At 39.7% G+C, this 26,172-nt stretch overlaps 1 protein-coding gene across 1 annotated transcript in view; it reads left to right on the top strand.

Annotated features, from left to right (window-relative positions):
* Positions 1-26,172, top strand: part of LOC131094437 (collagen alpha-1(XV) chain-like) — a 119,119-nt gene that overhangs the window by 79,259 nt on the left and 13,688 nt on the right. The window contains exons 20-34 of the mRNA XM_058042035.1: positions 411-473; positions 1,370-1,405; positions 1,497-1,580; positions 6,637-6,702; positions 8,503-8,538; positions 11,060-11,122; positions 13,065-13,142; positions 13,265-13,300; positions 17,277-17,330; positions 17,440-17,499; positions 19,325-19,393; positions 19,753-19,794; positions 22,140-22,185; positions 23,087-23,176; positions 26,038-26,087. Coding sequence (XP_057898018.1) covers positions 411-473; positions 1,370-1,405; positions 1,497-1,580; positions 6,637-6,702; positions 8,503-8,538; positions 11,060-11,122; positions 13,065-13,142; positions 13,265-13,300; positions 17,277-17,330; positions 17,440-17,499; positions 19,325-19,393; positions 19,753-19,794; positions 22,140-22,185; positions 23,087-23,176; positions 26,038-26,087 — 873 coding nt within the window. The remainder of the gene's footprint in view (positions 1-410; positions 474-1,369; positions 1,406-1,496; positions 1,581-6,636; positions 6,703-8,502; positions 8,539-11,059; positions 11,123-13,064; positions 13,143-13,264; positions 13,301-17,276; positions 17,331-17,439; positions 17,500-19,324; positions 19,394-19,752; positions 19,795-22,139; positions 22,186-23,086; positions 23,177-26,037; positions 26,088-26,172) is intronic.

The raw sequence follows: 26,172 nt of genomic DNA on the forward strand, positions 1-26,172 counted from the left end.
CAAATACAGCAGGGGGTGGGTTTGCCCCACATACTGTCTCCTGTCTACATCCAATGCCAATGTCTACATCCCTTCTCTTCCTCCAGATTGACAGTCACTTAACTGAAGGGTGGAAATAACTCATCAAATGTATTTTGAGGGAAAGCAACAAAATTCATCCTTTTGCTAAGCAGGGGTGGAAGCAGTGAAAAACTATTGAAGCTGCAGGGGAAAAAAAGCCATAAGCCTGCTCTGGAGAGGGGGAAAGAGCAGAAGGAGTGGAGAGAGCAGATGACTAATGAGATAATGAGTCTCCCCCAAACCTGCCCACCAGCCCGTTCAGAGCCATATTGTGACCCTCCCCAGTGGCAGCCTCCTGCTTGTGTAAAACTGAATGTTTAGTGAGAATAACTGTGTGTTCTTTGTGGCAGGGGATGCCAGGCACAGATGGAAAACCAGGCCTTCCTGGCATTGCTGGGCATCCCGGAGTAGTGGTAAGTATCACCCTCTCTGATCACTGACGCACACTGGCTCCCAAACCTACCTCTTATAGGTCAGCAGGATCAGCGCTTGCTAGCAGAGTGTGAAGAGCTGGGGCTGTGTTTTTCCTATGTAACCTGGAGCAGTTACCTCAGACAAAAAACACAGAAGCAGACTGTACCTTGCCCATGCCTCCCTCATCAGTCAGAAGAGATACAGGCACCTCCAGAGGCTAGTTCTGATTTCTCAATGCTCCTTCTGCTTTTAATTACTCAGCTCTGCCTTTAATTAGAGGAAAGCCAGCAAGCTCATAGGTGATTTTAATGTATTTCTCATGCTTAAGACCCTCAAGGATTACAGTGTGCTTTGCCTGGGAAGTCCCACAGCTCATCCTCTGGCACTTTCCTCTCACTTGTGCCAGACAAGCATCTGCATTTCCAGCACAGGGAGTTCTACAGAGGGGCTGATCAAGCTTAGATATAAACTGGCAGAGAGATGACAGTTTAGCTTCCCTGTCTTCTCCTGTCTGGTCTCCTGGGAAATCCTGGGCACAGCTGATGTGGTTGATGCTGGAAAAGGACAGCACAGCCAGAGATGGCTGATTTCAGTGCAGTGAAAGAAACGTTCACTGGATTAATTCCCAGCTAATGAAATGTTTTGTGTCCATTGTAACTCTAGTTGTCTGTGAACTCTGTCAAAGTTCTGGGAAATACTTTTAACCATCAAACCTTCAGAAGATCTGAGTTGAAACTAGTTGGCCCCATGTGTGTTTTGAGACGGCTGGGAATTGATCGTTCTGTACATGAAACTCACTGCTGTGCTTTTTGTGAAGCAAGGGAGAACACATTTCATAATTTCCCCTTTTAAATCACTTATGCTCTTTTTTTTTTTTTTTTTTTGTCACCTGAAGGGTCCAAAAGGAGAGAAGGGTGACCCAGGACCTCGGGTGAGATTGTGTGGATTTCACTCTTCGAGAAACCTATGTGAAATGTAGTGCTTAGTGTATGGGTTTTCCACATGTAATGCTTTTGAAATAGGGTGAACCAGGACAGGATGGGAACAGTATTGTGGGACCGCCTGGACCACCAGGACCACCAGGACCAGTCATAGCAATACCTGAGGTAAGTGTGCATGTCGAGCATTGATGTCTGTAACTCCCCTTACAGAGAAGAGGGCACAAGTGGTTAACACACTGGCAATTCTGCTGCTCACATTCAGGTCATAAGTCTATTCCTCAAAACAAAAGAATCTCAATATGTCTCTGTATCAAATTATTTCGTTTTGAAAATGTTAGATTGGAAGAAAGTGGGTAAAGAGCTTAACTGCAAGAGTTGTGAGATCATATTGAGCATCTCGCACAAACTCTTTAGGCGATTTCTATAGAAGTTGTGAACATGAAATAGAAACTAGCAGAGAAATACAAAACTGGGAATATTTAACACAGCATAGCACCTGAGGCACAACAGTATGTAGGGCAGAGTAATTTCCTGATAGTTGTCCGCTATACAAACCAGAGCACTGACTCTGGAAGAAACAAAGGGTAAAAAAATAGAATCCCATAAAAAATCTCCAGTGTGCAGGTATATTTTCAGTTAGTTTTGCTGTGTGTACATCAGCCTTTGCAAAAACAGTACTATATGCAGTAATGAAGGCTGGAGGTTAGGATGAATCCCACTCGGAGCTAACAGCAAAATTCTTAATAGTTGGCCTGGTGTAATAACATTAAGATCTGGAGGAACTGTGAGTGACTGCAGGAAACTTCACCTCTGAGAGGTGGAGGTGCCTAAAACAGCCAGACGTGTCCACAGGAATACATATAAGGGCAGTAAGAAGTGTTTTGTAATTGCAAGAGAAAATACCCAGCTGAGAAATCTGTGTTGAGGGCTTGGCGCCATCATTATCATAAAGCTGAGCTACACATAACCTTTTTTGAGTGAAACAACTGGGCTTCCAGTTAGGCTTCTGCTACCAATAGCAAATATAGCATTAATTTTCATCCAATAGGCCACGTCACCCGTCTCACCCGTCCTACCTGAAGTGTTTTTTCTTTACTGACTTTACTGGGAATCCATGCAGAATACTAGGATCTTGGATCCTGAATCTTGGATGAGCAGAATTATAAACTTAGAATTATAAAAATGTTGGTTGTGGTCGAAGTCCTGCTTGTAGTGGGACTGTCAGCAGCTCTACACTTTATCTCAATTCTGTTGGAGTTCCTGGGGAACTGCTCAATAGCTGTGATAGAAATGCTGATGTAAAATTCATGTTCTTTCTCACAGCCCTGCCACGATGCCACTGTGGGACCTTAATTCTTATCAGTGACTAAACAGCTCTGTTTGCAGAAAAAATGAACCTCAATGTGTTGCTCCATAGTTCATTAACACTTGAAAAAACCACTAGGACAGCCTCAGAGGGGGAACAGTACATATAAAGAACATAAAAAGATTATTGAAGCTGACATAAACTAATGACGCTTGCTGGAGGCTGCATGGCTCCCTATGTACACTAATCCCAGTCCATGCACCTCTCAAACATGTAGCTATGTCTGAAGAAACCTAAAGTGCATCCTCTGAATCCTCCTGATCCCCTGTATGAAGTACTTTTACTATGTATTACAGAAATGTATAGAGCCTGGTAGAATCTGTATAGCTTTAGGTGTATTACAAGTCCATATAGAGTCCCATTTCCTTCTCTAAGTACTTTCGGGTTTTAGAAGTAAGCTCTTTTAAGAAATTGAGAGCATTTATGGCTTTATATACATTTGTAATATAGGTGTTCTGGGGAGGTACATCAACAGCTGTCAAATCCTCTGTATGGTTAATCAGAAGATTTCTCTGAGAACTTGGTGTACTGTATTTTGATACAGTTAATGAAACGTGTGGGGAAGTATACGTCACTATGTATGACATTGAATTCTTCCTATCTCACAAATGTTTGTGTAAGAACAGGACATTTGTTTGCAGTAAGTTTGCTGAGATAGACATTAAATTATCCAAGTGTGTTTTGTTGACTCAGTCTCTCATCTTTCATAGTAAGCTTTCAATATGGAAAAGAGCTATTGTAAGCAGACCTATCAATTGCAGTTGGCATTGCGGAACTAAAATAAATAACACTGCCAGCTGTTGTAATATAGATATTGGCTTGATGTAGATAGAGCAGCAGAGATCAGTGATCTGAGTAAACCACAGGGCACTTAGATTACTCTCCAGGTCAGGGTCATTCATTTAACCATTGTGTAGCCAAGAACCATACTTCTTGGGCTACAGAAGTCCAATGGACTTATCCATCAAAGTTGGAAGGAAGTTTTCTTAAGGGCTATGTGGCTACAACTAAACCAACTTTATGTAGCTTGACAAAAAAGTAAGCAAATCAAGAGTTAGTTCAGTTTCAGCACTGTTGAAATATTTAGAGCTGACCTGGACAGCTGTGGCTCAGGGCCAGGCCTCACCAGTAAGCATCTGGCTGATAGCGCATTGATGGAGCTGCACTGAAAAGTCGACCTTGGTTTCCTTCTCATTTCACCTGGCCCCCTATGTGAATGGAGGGGATATGGTTCCTTCAAGAACCACTTCTCATACCATGAAAATAAGTGTTAGAGGAAAACTGAGGTCTGCAGTGGAACCCATCCATTTCCAGGCTTCTGCAGTTGCCACCAGCAATGTGGGTCTCAGAGGCTTCCTGTCCTTACTGCCTCTTCTGTTGCCTCCTGTGATTGATCAGGAAGTCTGCTCTGACTCATCATGTTTTAAAAAAAAGTGTTCCTCTGTTTGCTGCTGCTTGATATTCCAAAACACTAAAATCAATATCTCTCATCCTATATTGACTCTTTCACTCTTTCAGAGCATAGTTGCTGATACTCAGTGCATTTTCATGAGTGGAATCGTGATAACCAGAAAACCATAATATTTGTTGCTATGATTTTATCACACAAATTTATTTTGGTATAGTACAGAAGTAATTTTGAATAGAGAAATGTTATTGGATTTAAATTTCAAACCTTTATTTTTATTGGATTTCAATTTCAAACCTTTTATTTTTAAACCTTTATTTTTGGCTGGCACTATTTACCCACAGTTTAGGTAGAAGAAACAAAAGTCACAAAGAAAGGTTAATGCTGAAGGTGTAAAGCAGATGTCAAAAGATTTTGTTCAGCCTGTCTTTCTATAATTCTGGTAAGGCCAGAATTTATATAATTCTGACAAGGAATTTCTATATTATAGAATTTCTATAATTCTGACAAGGCCTTTTGGATGCAAAGCTGAAGCTTTACTTAGAAATGAACCCAGACAATCATCCTAAAATATAACAATGAAGAAAATATGGAAAGCAATGTTGTCCTTATTATTATAGTTAGCACTTTCTGAACTTATTCAATGTGTTGAAGAGTTATATTACTGGATTGTTGTTATTAAAGCTGAATAATTATATACCTGGAGGAGGTTGTGAAGAGTGCAATCTTTTCCTCTAATCATCACTCTTCTACCTTTTGTTTTCAAATGTTCTTCAGCATTATGTACAGTTTTCTGACTTCCAATCACAATTTCCATTTGCAGATCAACTGTATGTGTAAAATATACAATGTGCCTGGTCCCAAACTCAGCAAAGCCTATGGGATTTTTTACACTGATTTCAATATAGTTTGGATTGAGCCCAAAAACAATGAATAATGAGTGATTCCACAATGAAAAGACCATGTAAACCCAGGGCTCCTGGACTTCTGCCACCAGATAAAGCAGAACAATTGCAGCAGCAGGACTCTTTTATTACTGTCATTAAAGTAGCAGCCCGTGTCCTGTTCCTTTTCTGGGCCATGTAAAACTGGAAATAGAGTGGGACCACGGGCATCATACTATTCCTGAAGAGTGCAGCAGAGTTCATGCAGTCTCGGAGAGGGAGTGCTGCCTGTAGGATCTAAACTCTATTTTTACTCGATGATTTTTGTAGAACATGAGGGCAGGGAGTAGAAAGAAGCACCCAGTAGAAGCAGCAAGCTTTAGCTGTATGAATTATTCAACATGACCTCAAAGTACAGAAAGCTGCCCATACGCTTCCATGCTCAGATGACGATAGGATAGGATAGGATAGGATAGGATAGGATAGGATAGGATAGGATAGGATAGGATAGGATAGGATAGGATAGGATAGGATAGGATAGGATAGGACAGGACAGGATAGGATGGGATGTGTGATCTAGATTCGAAAAATAGTATTCAGAGACTCATAAGTGTATTGGAAGTGATCTCTGGAGGGCATATGGTCAAACCTTCTATTCAAAGCAATGGAGTTTCAAACTCAATTCCTGGATAATGTATTCATAACAAATGTTGGAAAATATTGTGGTCTGGTCATGTTGATCTACGCATGGTTGCAGGCTGTAAAAGAGGCATTCAAATCTCACCAAACCTCATTGACAACGTGTTTATTCATGGACTAAGTAAATCCCTGCCACCTGAAGGCATGCCCTGTACTGGCATTGAGGCGTCCTGGACCAGAGCTCCGAAGTCCCTGTCCACCTTCATTATTAGGATTCTGTAATTGAATTGTACAGAAATGCCTGGGCTAATGGGGAGCTCACCAATTCCAGGATAGGAAGCAGTGCAATTGCACTGTGCTGTTCAGGCATCCTGAGACTCGGTGCTGGGTGGTGCAGGAGCTGGTCCCCATCGCAGTTTGGGGTTCCAGGCTAGTTTCAGACACAGCAGTGTGATCAGTGCTGTCTTAGGAATCACAGCATGGTGCTGCATGGTGAGATGCAGACATGTCCAGAATATAATTAAAACTTCAACTCTGCAGCAGAGGATGAGTATGCTCAGACTGATTCCCCATCTTAGAATGCTAGTGACACACTGGAGCATAAAACCTCCATTTCATCCTTATCTTACTGAGGAGAAATGTCTTCAGGCTGCAAAATTTGGTGTCATAGCTTTCAAATTAAAAACGTGACTCAATTAAATTTCTAAAAGCATTCTGAGATCTTTACAGAATAAATGTAAAAGGAATTCTAGGTTTTTTTATTCCAGATGTATAAAGAAAATTAGAAGTAGAGAGCCTTTTCTGTCACCTTATTTATCTTTGGGGGTTTTTCACAGTTATAAAGAGATAATTTACCTTTCTAAAAATGTGTGTGAGCCTTAGATAAACCATTTGAAATAACCTGTTTCTTAACCCCTTTTTCAGTTACTTCTCAATGAGATTGATGGAATTTCTAATTTTACTGAAATTAAAGGACTGCTTGGGCCTCCAGTGAGTATATGCTGTTTTATTAAATCTTCAGATTTGCTCTATCTTCCACATCTTCTTTTGAGTATCAGCTTGAGATGAATTTCCTGTACTTTAGGATTGTGTTTCTGCTAACTTTAGCACTAAACTCTATGGAAGTACTTTCAGGCAAAACTCAGTTCTGTATGAACAAACTACTTTTACACATTTGTATGAAATAAATTGGCTTATCTCTGATTCTGAACTATATGCTCAGAATTATAGAAATGTAGAACTGTTGCAAAAATAGAGTCCAAGATTTACATTTCTTCCAACTTTTTTTCCTTCTTGTTTTTCAAGTTACAAAGTATTGGTATAAAAAGTATTTTGCTCAGTTCTGCTTGAGACTTCAACTAGAAATGCTAGGCTCCTGTCTATTAGTTTAGTCTCACACAAGTTATAGCTGTGAATGAAAAACTAGGTATTTCATAAGAAAACAAAAGATGTGAAATTGAGGTTCTCTTCTAGCTGCAAAATAGTTCAGTCAAATACTTGAAAGGCTGAATGCTTCTTGGTAATGATTTGAAGTTCCTAGGACTAGATCCAAAGAGAAATCTACCTTTTCCGGTCATGGAGTCTATTCAAACTTTCCCAAAAGTGTTGCAGTTTGCAAAAAAAGTTAACCACTACAAATTAAGCACCTTACTTTACAGCTAGTTTAATTTGTGAATTCTAGTTTGTGTATTTAATTTTGTCTGTTTTCTTGTTGGTCAGCACAGTGATCTCCTCCATATTAAATCCCTGATGAAACAAAGAAAGCCAGAATGTTCATGGCCAATAGCAGAATTTCACTCTACATAAAGTTTGCAAAAACTTTGTATCTTATTATTACAGCTGCCCCAAAACAAATATTTACTGAATGTGTCATTGAACTGGGAAGAAGGGCATTAGCTCCAGCAGCAGCTTGTAACCTTTTTCTGCTAGCCTAGCATGGATCTTTCCCACTTATTAAACCATAGGACAACTTCATGTTATTGTGGCTGCATCCAGCCATCCTTATGAGTAAAACAGTTTTTATGGAGGGGTATTTTCATGTATTTCCCAAAGACCTGGTTCTCCTAATCCCTGAACATAATAGGATGCCAGGACAGTATGGGTCCCCTTGTGTGAGCTCTGCCACAGTACTTGCTACAGGTAATTCAAACCTTTGTTTTGTGATAGATGTTAGAGTCACATTCCCACAAAAAAAGAAGCAGGTTCTGTAGCTTGAAGAGCAGTTGCACTGAGAAAGATTTGAGCCTCAGTCTCAAAGCTCTAACCCTTGTCAGGTGCAGTCTCATAGTGGATGGGGAAATAAACATTCTGCTGATCTGAACCAGAATTTAAGTGTCTCTCTGAAGTTGCCAGAGCAGGGTAATCTTAAATGTGCCCAATACAAATCCCCATCTGTGATTCTATTCACAGCCTATTACACACTCTGTTTTCTATCCAAAGACATCCATGACCAAAATGGGAAAGGTGAGTGGCTGCTGTGGTCTCTGTGCCAGCATCTGGAAAGGATTCAGAGAAGGCTGAATAATGGCTGTATGCCTTTCAAATGTAGAAAATGTCTTCCTTTTTCAGTCTTTTCTGGATCTCTGCCTCACCAGTTTTTGAGAGTAAATGCTAAATTAGAAGCATAGGGTGTTGTGGAGGTTCACACCTTCACTGTCAATGGAATGAAGTTCTTAATTCAGTAGCAGATGAGTTGATATTCACAAATCACACAATACATGCAAAATGCATATTCTGTTTTGCAAGTCTGTAATATGTGTTTGTAAGGATGTGAGTTTTTTAATTTTGCAGGGGCCAGATGGCAAGCCAGGTCTACCAGGATTTTCTGTAAGTATTAATTGCCTAGGATTTAAATGTATTTCCTAGGATTTTTAAGTATTTTTCAATACAGTTTAATATTTTTTAAATGTATCTTGTACACAATTTGCATGAAGTCTAATAAATTATCATAGAAGGTGCTTCAGGTCTTAGGAAGTTACCAACTGAGCTAGAAATTTATTCTGTCGGAAATGAAGTATATTCTGCTAGGCTCATCTCAGTGTCAGTTCTGTAGTTTAAATATGGGTGTAATTAATGGAAAATTACTACCTAAGGAAAGGCCTATGCTGTATAAGAGAAACAGATGGAACAAATGGAATTGTAAACGTTGTCTGCGTGTATATGTATGTAACTGTGCTATTCCTCAGGCTTTTTTGTCACCACTACAGAATACAGGAAAGCCCTATAAGATGTTGCCTTTTTATTTTATCCTTTAGGAAATATTTATGATTTTTCATAATAACATACCAGGGCTGTCATATAATCATTTCACAACCATAATATCAAAAGGTGCCTTTTGCTGTGCTACCTACCTATTGTGCTCAGACTGCCATGCAAACATGTTTAAGCATCTTCATCGATGACTTAGACATGGGACTTGGAGGGATACCAACTTTGCAGACAGTACAAAATTGGGGAGTGCTGTTAACTCCCTCCAAGGCAGAAAGAGCCTGCAGAGATAGCTACATAAATCAGAGGGGTGAAGGATCACCAGCTGTATGGTGTTCAACAAGGGAAAGGGACACATTCTGCACGTGGGATGGTCACCCTGGTTGTGCATGTAGACCAGGGAATGAGATGCTGGAGAGCAATGCCAGGGAAAAAGACCTGGAGGTCCTGGTTGGTCTCAGGGTGAATCTGAGTCAGCAGTGCCCTGGCAGCCAGGAGGGCCAACTGTGTCCTGGGGGGGCATCAGGCACAGCATCACCAGCCAGGCAAGGGAGGGGATTGTCCTGCTCTGCTCTGCATTTGGGCTACCTTACCTCAAGTGCTGAGGAGTTTTGAGTGCCACAATATAAGAAAGACATTAAACTGTTAGAGACTGTCCAAAGGAGGCCTGTGAAGATGGAAAGGGCCTTGAAGGGAAGCTGTGTGAGGAGCAGCTGAGGTCATTTGGTCTGTTCAGCCTGGAGAAGAGGAGATGGAGGGGAGACCTCATTGCAGTCAACAACTTCCTTGTGAGGGGAAGAGGAGAGGCAGACACTGCTCCCTTCTCTGTGGTCACCAGTGACAGGACCTGAGGGAATGGCCTGAAGTTGTGTATGGGGAGGTTTAGGTTGGATATTAGCAAAAGGTTCTTCACCACAGATTTGTTGGGCACTGGAACAGGCTCCACAGGGAAATGGTCACAGCACCAAGCCTGACAGAGTTCAATGAGGGTTTAGACAATGCTCTCAGGCACATGGAGTGACTCTTGGGTCACTGGGCAGAGCCAAGAGCTGGACTTTGATGATCCTTGTAGGTCTCTTCCAACCCGGAATACTCTGTGATTCTGTGATTATTTAGCTTATGACTTCAGAAGGTATTGTTCTAATTATTGTGTTCATATTCTGTGTGATGGGATGGAATTACTTTCCCTTGTTATGATAGTTTGACAGTTCAGAGCATGCATATGGTCTCGGGATCCTTTGTCTATTGCCTGAGAACAATTAAGCAGAAAAATGGGAAAGCTGACAAAAGGTGTTAACAAAATGCTGGCAAATTGCCCAGAATTGCACAGAAGGTTGCTTACTGAGTCCTGAATGTCATGGACTGCAAAGAAAGGGGGGGAAAAAACTCCTCAGACATACATTTCATTTTAAAAAAGCTGATAATATTCAGAAGATGATATAATGAATTCTTGGTCTCTGTCCCTTATAGAATTTCTACAGACATGAAAATACCAGTCTTTGTCTCACCTCATGTCTTTTATTTATCTCTTGACAAATGCTGAAATTATGTAGACTTGAGTTTAGATCTTAGTGGGCAAAAAGAATGCTTCTGAGTGCTCTTGGAAGATTATAAAGTACAATTTGATCTGATGGGAATGCTTTCCCCACAAAGCCGATAAAGAAGTAATCTTGTTTTCAAATAGATAAACTCTATGTCATATACTCTTTTTTTTTCTTTTTTTTTCTTTTTTTTTAACATACTGTTAAAAATACACCTTCAGAAATTCTGTTGAAAATCAATCTGGCTGAATGATCATGGAGAGAGGATTGAGTACAGAACAAATAGAGAATTTTAAGTTGAATTTCCACTCTTAATAATGTTTGCATATTTCCCTTTCTGAATGTATGTGTCATCTACATTGTGATAAACATCAGGTATTTTTCATTTTGGTCTTTCTAAAAGATTTTCCTTATGTGATCTCTGGTTTAGGGAATAACTTTATTCAGAGAGCAATTGAGTCTTGTAAGAATTCTTAGATTGCAACCAGAGTGATTTAATTTCAAGTTTGCCAGTAATTTAAAATTACATTTAGTAAAATAAACTAGTTCCATATTGTTCACAAATATCACTGTGGATTTATGTACTTGTTTTTGCCTAGGGCCCTCGGGGTCCGAAGGGTGATACTGGTTTGCCTGGATCACAAGGACCTAAAGGACAACAGGTATGAAAAAATGCATAGGGGAATGTATAGACTGAGAAATGTGTTAGATGACAAGTACTTAGTGACATTAGAAGTTTAATGATTCTAATTTTTGTGGGAATTGGGATTTTAATTAAAATGTGAAAAATGTACTAGGGGGAATGTGAAAATGCTAAATGACATCCCCTGATAAAATCCTACCAAGAGCTAATCTTCCTGCACCAGTGTTGAAATTCATCAGTGCAGTATGCACTTATCAGGTTTACTCTCTTTAAACATTAAACATGAAGTGACCTCTTCTTGCCAGCTGATTGTTGTACTAACACCCTGGGATCCTATCCAAAAGCCCAAATAATAAAAAAGATCGATCTTTTTCTCCTCCTATGCCGGAGAGGGCTTTGCCTACAGAATGAAGACTGCAATTTTCAATTCCCAAAGTTTAAGACTTTAAGACTTGAGGCGCTCTCTTCTTAGGATTCTTTCTCCTGTTTCTTCACAAAAAGTGTGTATTTTATAGCTCTGCAGAGAGGGTACTAAAGACTGACTCTGTTCTTCTGCAAATACTGCAGCTGTTCCAGTTTTTTCCCCTTCTTATCAACCTTCAGGAAGCAGGGGAGAGGAACATCTAATATATTGGGGATACCAAGAAAGAAAAAAAAAAAAACACTTTCTGCTTAGCTGAGCTCACTTTTTCACAAGTAATAGGAAGACTTGGAAATGGTTAATTATAGTTCAAATGAGGTAGCAGATGAACAGCATTGTCATTGCTCAGAAGGAAAGTTCTCAGGCCATGTATACCAGTCCCTGATCAAGCTCAACCTTAGAACTCGTTGGGTGATTTTTGGTTTAGATTGTGGAGGTTTTTACTTTTGTTTTTTTGCTTGGTGCTCTTTGTTTGCTTCTGGTGTCCACACTGGCAAGAACTCAAAGCTTTGAAAGCATTTAATTTTGGATGCACCAAAAACATAGTGATGTATCTGATGGTGTTTCTGAGCTGTGAACACCAGGCTACGCTCAAGAGTGATGGAGTTTGGGAATTCCAGTGAAGATGTACAGACACCTTTACTTAACGGATCATGAAATTCAACCTCAGGTCCATAAATCCTCACAGTAGATAAAGTCGGTGAAGCCAACCAAGTCTTAGGGAGACTCCAAAGTATCCAAAGTATCTTCAGGGAGACTTCAAAGACTCAGAACAGTTTAAGAACCTGTGAGAAGAACTGAGTTACAGCACCTAGAGCTCAATGAAAGGTCTATAACCTGGACTGGCATTTTAATCAGCAGTGCAATTGCTAGCTTCAAGCTAGATTTCTTCCATGACATCTTGGGAAAGATGTTGTTGCAAGCTGCCTGAGGTAGGAAGTGGAAAGTTACAGCTGAATGATCCAGCCTGGGAACCATGTGCTTAGCGCTGAGAAGTGATTATTTGTGGTGGTGGAACAGGACTTCAGAGGGTCACAGTTTGAGTGCTGGGACTTGACCTTCAGTAAAGTTAATGAGGTTGCATCATGCAAGGTACGTAGAGAGAATGATTCATGCTTTCCTGATAGTAAAATCTGAACATTTACTGGTCTATCAAGACGGGACATTTCCAGCAGGGTTTACTGACCATTAAGCTGATGGTACACAAGAAGACACCAATAACCTGTCTACCTTTGCAGAGACCTTTTCTGAACACAGCATGTTTCACATACTTACTCTATGGAGAGCAAATTAAGTCTTTTTAGAAAAATAAGAACTTATTCTTCTCAGGGAGATATTTTTAGTGTACTTTATTATGTTTTTAGAAAGATCATCTCTTTTCTTCCCCAGAATCAAGATTCACCCTACTCATACTGATATCACTTTATGTTTGATATCACAGCATGACTAATCTGTCATACTTTAAACAAAAGTAATGCTGCCTTGACTTCCGATTCACTGGGAACTGCTTTGTAAACAGTAATTACTCTGATAATTGCAGGGTGAAAAGGGAGAACCAGGAGCTATCTTTTCTGCTGATGGATCTTTAACTAAATTATTAGGAAGAAAAGGGGAGAAGGTGAGCTAATACTGTGTTGTGCTCCTCCACAATTATTTGGTGGCCATGTTACCAGCCACCTCTGCTAGACATTGCAGGAATTCTCCTTGTCATTGCTCTCTCTCTGTGTTGGTCCTCAATAGGGCGAAGCTGGAGTGATGGGACCAGTGGGACCAATGGTAAGATGATTTCAAAGATGAATAGTTTTTTATTTTTTAGTTTTGCTTTGGCCTTACAAATATTAGTAAATGTAAAGGTAGCATGGTTATCTTTTCTTTCCTTCTGAGTCGGGAGTATTTGTGCTTCAGGGCCATTAGTGTCCTTCAGAAAAGAATGTGCTTGTTACATATGTGGTGCTGTAACTACTGATTTGATGCAGAGCTTAAATTCTGGTAGAACAAATATATCTGTTACTGTCTAAGATAACTGTGAAATATCATCAGAGCTAGAGACTTAAATGATTTTTGGCTCTGAGTGAACTGGGTTTGTTTAGCTCTGAAGATAAAAGACTAAGAGGAGCTCTAATTGCTCCCTGCTGTGGCCTGAAAGTGAATCATTAAAAAAAAAGTCAGGTCCTTCTCAGATGTGCACAGGAAAATGACAAGTAACAATGTTGTGACATGTGTAGATATAAAGGCACAAATTCATGTTAAAAGTGATTAAACACAGAAATAAGTGCCCAGAGAGATGATGGATTCTGGAACAAAGTGTTGAGTGGCATGACCTAACCTACAAGCCTAACATACAAGTTTGTCTTGTAAGCAAGGGGTTGTGCAAGAGGATCCCTCTCTTTCCACCTAAATTATTTTCTGTTTATATGATTTACATTAAAACAACTAATTGCATTGGCTCAATTTCTGTCAATGCCAATAAATTGCAACTGTGTTGGATTCTGAGAAAGCTGTACACCAGGCAGCAGAGCAGGACCATGTACCAAAATCAGGATTTAGAGGCCTTCTTTCAGGTATTTGGTCTGATACTTTTGACTGGACATGGAAGGTCATAAGAAAGCACAATGAATTAGTTATAAAATAAGAACAGTTGCCCAGACTCAGCAGTGTTAGGACGCCATTTTCTTCTAGTCTAGTATTCAAAAAATCAAGGATGTCAAGGATGTTTCTTTGCTTCTGCTTTTCACGTAGCCTGGTCACTGTTGTGCCTTAGTGAATGTTAGTGGGGTGTTGACATTTCTGCACATCGAGGTACATAGGAGATTTTTACATCAGTTTCTGTAGCCTTCCAAAGGGGATAACTGGGTCTGCTGAGTAACTTCTTTTTTAATTACTGTGTATCAGAATGCCCTGAGGAGGCTATCCTAACTTACCAGAAAGGATGCTCCTTTCCTTCTCTTTGTATGACTGCAAGATGATCTACCCTTTTGACTTGACACAGAATAACTTTGAATGAAAGTGGACTTCAGAGATGATCTTGAGCACATCACTGCCTGGAGCAGGTCTCTTAAAATCAGGAACTTGTCAAGTGAAGTTTTCAACAACTCTTAGGATAGAAATTCCACAACCTTTCTGGGCAGCACATTCCAAACATTTGACAAACTCTGAAGTAAAAAAAAATGTCCTTATATTTATTTGGAATTCCTCATGTTCTGGCTTGTGTTCACAGCTACTTGCTGTGCAGCCTGCATCCAGCGGACATGTCCTTTTCCTCTCAGCCCCAAACTTTGTGTTTTACATCTCCTTTTATACTGCCTTCATACACTTCTGCAAGCAGACAAGGAAGTTCTTGCCAGCACTGGTGGGAATGGTTACACTTCGGGAAAGTTTGGCACAGGGAGCTTGTCTCAAAGCTTTGCTCAGCCAGTTCTCTTCTGAGCGCAGTACTCAGATTTGATCATCACTGCTAATGGGGTGGTACAATTTGGTGTTGTCCCATAGAAAAAAATCCATCTGTAGTTAGTGTGAGCCTGTGCAGCAAAAGTATACAGACTTCAAGTGCTGTGTCAGAGACGCTGCCAGATGACTTCTTGAAGGTTTTAGTGCAATGGTTCTGTTCCAGTTTGCTCCAAAGGAGTCTCTGGCCCAGGAACAACTTTGAGGCAGTGAGGGACTCTGATTGTTCCTCTCTGCTTTTAGACCCATACACAGATTTCCAGAATTTAAAATCAAATCCCAAGTCATTGCTCTGCTCCTCTTTGAGACTTTAGGTGGACAGAAGGTAGGATCACAGGAGTTTGGAGCACAAGGAGCTACAGAGAAGTAGTAGTTTCGCAGATGAGAACTAGGGATAGTCAAGAGGTCAGTACAATTGTTAGCAAAAGCAGAAGCAACAGACTGAATCCAAGCTCCTGCCACCAGGGAAATGAGGATCTTTTACATGCTGTTCCCTGTGGGTGAAGGAAACAGCTGCATATCACTGAAGGAGAGCACTTAGTGAGAACCTCAGTGTCCAGATCTACTGTGCTGGTGTAAAAGAAACATTTGTGGTAAGCAAAACTCCTGTGGCTTCCACGCTTCCTTCTTTCACTTCTAGCTGTGACTGCTGGCTTCTCTCAGGGAGTTGCAAACACCTGACAGACTGGGCTAGCACTTAAAGAGAATAATAAAAGTGGCCCTAGCTGAGTCAACTCTCGCATTGGTAATGTTTGAAATCCCAGTTAAAGCATGGGATCAGACACTGCTCTCTATTTAAACTGAAAAATTCTGTTTCTAGTTGTTCTCACTGCTGATTAAAGTTCAGATTTACATAATCTTTAAAGGCTCAGGTACAAGAGAGTGAAATAGGAAAATGCTTTTGGATTGCCTTTTTTTAACATTTTTGATTGTTTTTTTTCCCCCCAAACTTCATTACTGGATGTGGTATCATGGAAATGTGAATTTTGAAATTTTGGGGCACAATATTGAAATTTGAAATTCACCAGCAATCTCTTACCTGATTGAGACACAGGCATTAACTTTGTTCACAAGGGTAGAAATTACCTTCAAACAGGAAATAAAATAGAAGATTAATAAAAGTCTTACCAGCTGCAAGTAGTTTCAGCTGACATTAGTGAGCTTTAAATTCCGATTACAATGGTGACATTATAAATTAATATGTTCATATGGTAACTGCTTATGAATTTCAGGTCTAATCCAGTTTTCAGTTTCAGCAGGAGAAAAGTTACAACAATTAATCCATGTATTTCATCTAGATAATAAAAGAAATTATCTTCTTCATCAGATAAATTTTTCATTAATGTACATATCACTTTTCACTGAAAAGATATCATGTGAAGGGTTAAACACACCCACTGTCACATGTAAGTGGTATCTGTGTGAGATCTACAGACAGATTATTTAACAAGTAATGCAAGAAGGAGTATCTCAGCATTTCAGTGGACTAAAAAAAGGAAATGAAACCAGAAAGGCTGACACAAATGTAAAGAGTTTGTCTAGACCCTTGTGGTTTTGGTGAGTTTCAGGAAGCTGACATCAGTTGAAAGTTTGTAGATCCTCAGATTTGCTGCTTTTGTTGATCACTTGCAGGCTGCCTGGAAGCTGCATGCTTGCAAATGCCCCATCATAGGCCATCCATAGTCCTGGACCACCTTTCCCAGGCAGCCTGCTTGTCCCCTCTTTTTGCAGTGGCTTGTATTACTTTTTGGAGCCTGGTGAATCTGTCAAACCTGTATAAAGAAGGAACAATTCTGTTTCAGCTATCAGGCCCATGAATTCACAAACCCAGGCTGGTGTGAGGCAAGTAGAAGCCTGGTACTGCATGAATTCTTAGCCAATCCACAGATATTTCCTCACAGAACATGTTTAAAAAATAATTAGAAATAAGAAAAGGAGGGGGGGAGAAGATGAACCAAGAAAGAAGATGAACAAAGCATATATCTCTAACTTTGTTTTCTTTTCCTGAGTGATGCATTTAATTTTTCTTCAATAGATGGTGAGCCAGTTTTGAATTGCATGCCCTACAAGGGTCTGGGAATTCAGACTTCATTTCAGATAGGTGGTCTTTTCCAAACTAGAGCTGTTACATGCAGTCCTCAGCTTCTGAGATCACTCAGTAGAGCAAGCAGGGAGGATATTCTATGCAGTCACAGGCAATCACAGACTGATTTTTAATGTAGATATAAAATTATGCTTCTTATTCTTAATAATCAAATATAGATCAACAAAATGGGCCACAATTACTTTTTTTTTTTTTTTTGTTCAGGGACCAATAGGACCTACTGGACCCAAAGGAGAGCTTGGCTTCCCAGGACGCCCAGTATGTATTATGCTCTCAAGTGGGATAAAGTGGGAAATCTTGCTTCTGACAAGATATATGACATTTATTATTATTATTTATAATAATAAATTATTTCTACTTATTTCAGGGCCGTCCAGGACTGAATGGACTGAGAGGTGTGAAAGGTGATCGAGGTGAAGCATTTAATGTAAGTTTTTTGTATTTCAATTAGTTGCAAAATAAAATCTGTTAAAATCTGAAGTCTGATTTATACTGATCACTTTCAAATGATAATGGGACTGAAAACCTGAGATGTTCTAGAAATAATTGTGTTTCTGCTACTTTTCCTCTCTAGCAGCAGTCATTAAAAAGTCAGCTTCTGGCTCTGTCTGGGCAGTTCTTGCAGATACACATAGTTGTGTCAGCTCCCAGGTGTAACAGTTATGTGTGACACTCACTGCTGCCACTGCACCTTCAAATAGCAAAAGATTTGAAATTCCAGACTTTTTAATATGTGTCAAGAAGTTCCTGATCCAGGCCACCAGTGTGACCTCGCATGATGTGAAGATACTCCCACAGGCTCTGGCCTTTCTAGCCCAGATACAAATGGCACTTGAGCATATCACAGGGAAGTGGTATCTACCTTACTAACAAGGAGACACTCACTAATACTTCCTACCTGCTATGGTTGCCATGTGCAAGTGTCCAAAACAATGACCTCTGCACAGGTGACAGCATATTCATGCTCACCTCAGCCTGTAATTGTGGAATGACAAGTGATGAAGCAAGCTCCTGTTGCTGCAAGTCTGTTCTCATGAAAAGATTTCAGACAAGTTGTCTCATGACAAACATTGAAACTGGACAGCACAAGAGCTATCACTGCTAAGCATAGACAATAAGCTTCACAACAGCAGAGTCATTTGTGTGGTTGTTCTGATGTCATGCAACAGTTTGTGCTAGGAAAATTGGTACCCATGCCACAACAGCAGCTAATGCTATTTCATCTGCATCAGAGATAATGCTGAATAAAAGTTGCAAGGGTATGTTACTGAGCTAGCATAAAGTCAGTATCACTGTACTTCATTAGAGAAATTTTTATAAATGGATTCTGTTATAAGAAGCCTCTGGTTCTAATTTGCTCAAAAGAAAAAAAAAATATGACACACAAACTACAAGGCACAAGTGTCTTGTCCATCTAGATAATAAATATAAGTGAGATGATACTGCTTTATGTGAGTAGCAGGGAGACTGAGAATTGGTATCTTTGCAGAATTAGTAAGTATTTAGGTATCTCCACAGTAAAAAAAGACCAGGTACTGAATGTGGCTTACACCCCTGGAAGAAGGTATAAATAGAAATATAGTTCCTAGAAAGTGAAAACAAATTAGATAAATTCTAATTGGAAGAAAATGACAGGAAAAATTACTACCCACTGAGAGAAAATATAAGAGTAGATTTTCCTTTCCTCCATAACCTCAAAAATATTAATGTTCATTTTCTGGATTGTCTGTCTTAACCATACAAAAGCTATTGTAGCAAGTACAACTAGATGAAGTACATCAGGCTGACAGGTTAAAGCAAACAAGAAAACAAAGGAGGCTACATGTTCTAGTCATCCTTCCTGGAGTGCTCAGGGAAGATGAAATCTAATGGATCTCTAATTATTGATGAGATGACATATGTCACCATACAGAAACTTGCATTGATGTGGACTGGAAGGTGAACACAACCTTGTGCCAACTTTTCAAATTACACAGCTCAGAGCTGACATCTATATTTTGTAAAAGGCAATCATACCCTCTAGCAGTGCTCCTCAGAGTTGCTAATTAGCATGCACCTATCTGACTGGCACTTGAAAATTTATGAATTTTAGCAGTCTTGAGAGATCTAGATCAGTGTAGAAAACCTAATTTTCCTTGGATGAGAGATAAACTCTTTAATTTGTTTCAATAAGCAGTACTTTAGGTGCTCCAGTTTGCAGTTGGGGTTTATTTTTTGTCTGATATCTTCCTTCTCCCACTTTCTCTTACCAGGGCCTTCCTGGCTTGCCTGGGCCCCCAGGGCCCCCCGGACCCCCAGGACGAATACTTTATATCAAAGGAGTAAGTGCCACTGGGCAACAGGGGCTGGTTTGCAGCAGAAATGTGCTGCTCTAGAAGCACTCTGCAAAAGGAAACATCAAAACTGGTTTCAGTCTACACAGGTCACTGTGGGTGACCTTGCTTGTGTGCAGAGAAAAAAGATCTCTTAACCAAAGCCACTGTCATGGAAGAGTTTTGCCCCCATGGCCCACAGAGAGGGATATGATGACAGACCTGGCAGCCAGCTGGGCTTTCTTCTAGGGAGGTGGGGATTTTGTTTCCAGGCTTAGCCTCATCATAACAGTTAGGTTTATGGGGTGTGGTACATGCTGTATCATACCTAAAGCTCACCAAAGTAATTTCCCTCCTGTTTTCAATAGACAGTTTTCCCAGTCCCTCCCAGGCCTCATTGCAAAATGCCAGTAAGTGACGCATGCAGAATCTACTCTTAGCAGGATGCATGGCCATGACAGAACATAACCAAAGCAGCTGTACACCTAAGCATCATAACCTTGCAGCTTTTCTCCCTCTGCCTTCTGCTTTGCACCAGAGATGTGTTTTACTTGTTCTTCAGGATAATGGATTTTCAAGAGTTTAGCCATTTATGAAAACTTAGCCATGTATAAAATATATAGCAGAACTAGAAACACTAGGCTCTTTTGCTTAAAGTACTTTGATTACTTGTTTTTTTCTAATACTTTTAATGCCTTTCAAAGTTTGTGTTTCCATAGTTTAGGAGTTGCTTTGGGGACCTGAATGTGTATACATACAGGTACACATATTTTTTAGATACATATATATATAAATACAGTCCCCATGTTGTTATGTCTCTAGCTGTTTTTAATTTCTCTGTCCAAAATAAGATTTGTTATGTGTTTCATTGTGGCATGAAAGATGCATCAGAAAAGAAAGATCATGTTCTTTATTTGACCCTCAAATGCACTCTGTCCACATAGAATTGCAGCAAGTGAAGATCTGCCCCACCTTTTCAAAGAGTATGAAAAAGCCTTCATCACCTTCAAAGAACCTGCAGTTTCACACATAGTATAAAAAGAAAGGAGATGGATTTCATATTTTCATAATGTCCTAGTGCCATTTTTCTTTAATGAATTACAGAAATTGCATCCTAGAATGACTGGTGAACATAGTTCAGTCCTGAAAGTTTTTCCCTAGGGCAATATCCTACTGTTAAACTGTGGGGTATGTATTTGGAAAGGATTCTATCTTTGGGAGCCACAATCCACCCCTGAACAGTGTGGGGTTATACTTTTCTGCTAAGCAGCTGTAAAAGCTCCAAGCAATACTGTGCCCTCTCCTCCAATTTGCATTCCAGTTCTTTTTTGCTTGTTTTAGAGAAACAGATCCTGACTTCCTCTATGCTAAATGTATTGCTACTCATCAGCACCCTAACCCCACTTCTGAAAAAAGTTGTATCCCAACTTGTGATCTTTTTAGGAATTAATGATAAATAGCCATTACTCTATGGGAATTTGCCATTTCTGCAGTTTTGGCCTACCACCTCTACACATCATTTTTTTACCTCTATGAATTTCTCCCTTTAATCTTCTCACTCCCATTGTATAGCAATGTAGTACATTGATAACAGATGCCCTTAATCACATACATATTTGTCAGCCTCACTTCTGATACCTGACTGGATGAGGCCCTGAACAACTTGATGTAGCTGATCCTCCTTTGGGCTAGACAACCTCCAGAGATGCCTTCCAGCCTCCATTCTCCTCTGATTCTCTGTGGAATGATTCAAACAAAACAAGCCTATTTTCTCTGAATTTCAGATAATAATAGCCACTTTTCCAGAAGGTTAAAATCAGTGAAAAATAGCACTAACTTTAATGTGCACGAGTAATAGAAACACGTACTTGTAAACATCTCTTCATGCACCTGAGTGTGCTGGATAGATCTGTCCTACATTTGTGAGTAATCTCCTAACTCTATCCAAGTTTATAGATAAGAAGTCTTCTGTTCATGCCTGTATTAATGAGTGCTGATAAATAACTACTGAACCCCAGCAGTTTTTCTTCATGGAGACTGAACTTCTGAAGTTAATGGAGCCACCCATGTGAGTAAGACTTCTATGGGCTGATACTACAGGATTAGCCAGATGCAGCAACTTCCATTTTTTCATACGGTTGCTTAGTTTCCTATAAATAGTACTAGAAAGTAGCAAGATTTCCAAGCACTGTGCAACATTTCAGTTCCTGCATTGTCCCTAGTTTGAAGACAGGCACAGAAATAGGTGACGTGCCCACTGTTACAGGTAGCTGGTGACAGAAGAGGATAGAGTAAAATAGCTTCAGTCTCCCCTCTGTGGTATCAATGCATCTGGAGCACAGGTTAACATCAAACATAACATAGCCCTGGTCTGATGAAGATAATTATAAACACAAGCTGTCATCTCACAGACAAAAATCAAGTCCTGCTTCCAAACACAATATTGTAAATTCAGATACGTTCTTGGAGAATGAATTTTCTGATGCTTCTCTGGCATGACCAAGAGTAGAATTTGCTGATGCCTCCAAAATGCATGATGTTACCCTTTTGCTGAAAGCATGTTGCATGTCAAAAAGAGCATAATCCTCATAAAAACTTGATCAGCTAATACTCAGACCGTGTCAAACTGGATAATCCTAGAGTGTTATAATATTTCCTAGCATGCAAACTTGCCAGGCTTTTCAGTCACACTAAGTAATGCATGTCCACTGATTAATATGTATGGATGATTTTTAATGGATTTCTTTATCTGAAGGTGAACTCTCCCTATCCTGGGAATGTAGAAGTTCTTAATGATCATGGTGGGTAATTCTTTCCTTGTACCTTAGTTTAAATAAGTTTTTGGTTTGTTTGTTTTTTGGTTTTGTTTTGGTTAGGGGTGCTTTTTTGTTTGTTTTTTTTGTTTGTTTTTGTGGGGAGGAGGTGTTGGTTTTGGTTTTTTGGGGGGTGAGGGTTTTTTGGGTTTTTTTGGTGGGTTGTTTTTTTGGTTGGGTTTTTCATACTTAAGAGCTCTTTGCTTTTTCTTGATTATTGTATAACTGGGGAAGGGAAGGGAAGGGAAGGGAAGGGAAGGGAAGGGAAGGGAAGGGAAGGGAAGGGAAGGGAAGGGAAGGGAAGGGAAGGGAAGGGAAGGGAAGGGAAGGGAAGGGAAGGGAAGGGAAGGGAAGGGAAGGGAAGGGAAGGGAAGGGAAGGGAAGGGAAGGGAAGGGAAGGGAAGGGAAGGGAAGGGAAGGGAAGGGAAGGGAAGGGAAGGGAAGGGAAGGGAAGGGAAGGGAAGGGAAGGGAAGGGAAGGGAAGGGAAGGGAAGGGAAGGGAAGGGAAGGGAAGGGAAGGGAAGGGAAGGGAAGGGAAGGGAAGGGAAGGGAAGGGAAATTCAAGAACTGTTTCTGCATCTGCTCCAGTGAAATTCACAAATGGAAAAATAGAACCAGGTCTGTTCAGAGGGTTTTAGGCTGAGTGGATAGGGAAAGGGGAGTAAAAGATTTTTGTGTGAGAGAGATTGTCTTGCACGTGTTTGGGTTGCTAAGAGAGGACAGTCAGGCAGCCATTCAATGGTCATGAGCGAGAGAGACATCGAGGGATAGGAACCATGTACCCCACATGTATGGAAAAGTCTGCTCCTGCTTTCAGTGGTTTGGTTGTCACTGCTACAGCCTCTGCTGTTTCCAAGTTCTTATGAATTTGTGATGCTATTTATGGCAGGCGCTAAAGCAAACAGAGATTCCTGGGGACTGCACAGTTCAGCACACTTAAAAGGAGAGAAGGGAGACAGAGGTGCTCCAGGACCACCAGGTATACTAAATCTAATATGTCATTGACATCCTGTGGAGGAATATGTGTCTAACTCGAAAAGCAATTGAGCAAGATACTTGAATACTTATCTCTGCTGCCTTACCTGCCTAGAGATTTATACCCGTGTTCACTGATGAACCGACACATAGAGCAGCAAAGCTCAGAATGTTATCCAAAATGTCTTCTGAAAAGTCAGACTGCACATTTGTGAGCATTAGGAATGTGTTAAATATAAGAATAGATATCGAAATGTAAGTGGCCGGTCACAGATTTTCTGACATTTTAGAACATAATGGGCACTTCCTGAGATATCATTTTGTTGTCAGTCTTTCTGAGCCAATTGTGCTAACATCCAGTGCTTCACATTTCAGGGTGGTACACCTGTGCATTCTGAGTTCAAGGCAGTCAGTGGTTGCTGAGAGTCCCACTTCTAACAGGAGGTGGAAATAGATTATTTCCATTTCAACCAATTTTTCAATATTTTCGGATTTATTTGTGAAAATTATGAAGAGTCTGTGAGTACTGAAAATTCTAATTCACTAACAGTAGGAGCATCATAGGAATTATTCCTCACCCAACGATTTGCTTTCTGTATCAGAAAGTGGATACGCATTGCTAATTCTTACAAATTCAAAAAGAGTTACAGAAACAAGCATCTGTTTGAAAAGATTGTAATTACAAGCACTTCATTTTCTGTACATTTTTTAAAATCTCATATACTGAGATAAGGCTTTGAAATAGAAAATGCAATATATTGAATAAGTGTTGCTATACCACATTAATAGTAATTTTCCTTTAATGCATTGATAATAACTATATTCTCCCCTTATAATAACTGTATTAACCCCTCACTAGGTCTACATGGATATTTCTGTCTTTGCTCCAAAGACATAATTCTGCTGACTGAAGACGACATTTTGGTTATTTTGAAGACAACACCTGTTTGTTGTGATAAAATCAATTTTCCTGTGTTGTCCTCATTAATTTTTATTCTGATCCAATATCTTAAAATAAGCAGTTAGTGATTTCCAGTCATCAATAAACTTGTCAAAAAGAAGCAAAAAACTTTCCTAAACAGAAAATAAGAAAATTTTCTCTTCAGTGCTGGCTTATCCACCATGAACATATCTGTTCCTTTCCAGGTTCTGTACTGAATGCAAATTATTGTCTTAGAAGTATTTTCTTGCCTATATCTGATGATTTCAGGTGCTTCATAAAGAGAAGATTATGAGAGGATTGTTCTTAAGATTTTGCTGTAAAACTGCAGCTAGTAAAGGATGGTGAAAATATCACAACAATTCTGGTTAAACTGGAAACTCAATTTACTTTTCTCCTAAAATAACAGAGATTCATATACTTGATCCAATAGATCAACCGGTTCCAACATTTTCTTCAACATTAAGTTGAAGCATGCTAACTAAGACCAATTCTGTTGCTGCTTTAAAAAATATTCCTATTTGGTTTTTGCTTAATGATGTAGTTGCTAAAATATTCTTTCATACGAAGCAGTTCTCTAGTTCTCACAGGTGTCCACATAACCACTGACAGGGAAAATGTACAAGCCAGTAGTTGCATAATTAAAGTACAGGAAAATTTTCAAAACCTTTTTCTGAAGGGAAGGTGGCTGAAATTCTTTTCACTACATTTGTTGAGTTCCAGGAACGAGAAAAGCTTTTTGAACTGTGGTATTTGTCCATGCAGTGGATTTATTTTTGCTTCCCACAAAATGTCACCTCTCCAGGTGAGGGTCTATTAATAAACAGGGTTTATTAATTGATAACATGCAAAAATATGAAGCCGGCACAAAAAGTATGAGAGCAAACTCAACATGGGCTTCATTCAGACCTAGACTACTTGCTGGTCATCCTAGAAAGACCTCAGATAGTGCTCGATGTAGACATTAACACTAAGCAACATCTGAGAAGGACACCTGCCATTCCATTCCACCAGTCCCTTCCCTTCCCTCACAAGGATCAAGCAGATCACTGCTGCAAACTGTTATTGGTAAGGTTGGAATAAAATCCAAACAGGTGCCATAATGAGAATGCTTTTCCACCCCACAATGTCTGCTCAATTTAATTTTACCTGAGGTGGCACACTGGGCAATGAGCCCTAGGGCTTGCAGAGGGTTGGACCCAAAGATCTCAAAAATTAATCAAAACACATTTGAAGGAAACACACTGGACTGTTATGGGAAGCTGAAAAATAGGGGGTTTTTTTTCCAAATGTATATCAAGTAGATAATATTTAAAGGCTTTTTGAACCTTTTGTGCTGGCTTGACAGCTTTGGCTGACCGATTTTGGCAGACAACACTTGTTCTATTGGTTTTCATTGCAAAAAAATGTCAAGGAAGAGTTATTGTACAACTGTTGCAGCGCAGTAGCAACACTGTCTTTCTCTTGTCAGCTCTGGTACTGTCTTTGCAGGAAAGATCACACATCTACTGATGGATCACCCCACTACTAGCAAAACACAGGAAATGCTTCTCTTTTTCCTTGGCTTTCATCAAAGGGGTTAATGTGGATACTTCTCTTTCACTCCTCTTCCCAGCTGCTATGTTTTCAGAAAATTGGGATTTTTTTGTACTTGAGCCTTCTTTGCTTCTAATTTTTCTGAAATCTCAATGAGATTCAGATGTTTTTAAGGTGGAAGAGGGACTGACAAGGCACAGACAAGATAGGCTATGTAAGTCTTGCTTTGTTAGGCAACAAAACTAAAAATATGTTTGATATAAAGGTTAATGCCATTATTGGAAGTAGTTTTCCTTTGAACTCCTAAACCAGTAATACCAAAAGCAGTGCTTTTAAAAGGAGAATTACAGATAGTTATTGTACTTTATTGTATTTTCTTCCTTTTTCAGGTCCACCTCTGCCTCCATCATATTTCAGCCACTTTATTAATAGCATAAAGGTAATTATATCCCATTTGTGTTTAAGTTCTGTTAAGCTTTTTTTAAAGTGTACTTTACTATAAATTAGGCACAAACCAATGCAAC

This window comes from Melospiza georgiana, chromosome 1 (genome assembly GCF_028018845.1).
Source record: "Melospiza georgiana isolate bMelGeo1 chromosome 1, bMelGeo1.pri, whole genome shotgun sequence".
In the NCBI taxonomy this organism is placed as follows: domain Eukaryota; kingdom Metazoa; phylum Chordata; class Aves; order Passeriformes; family Passerellidae; genus Melospiza; species Melospiza georgiana.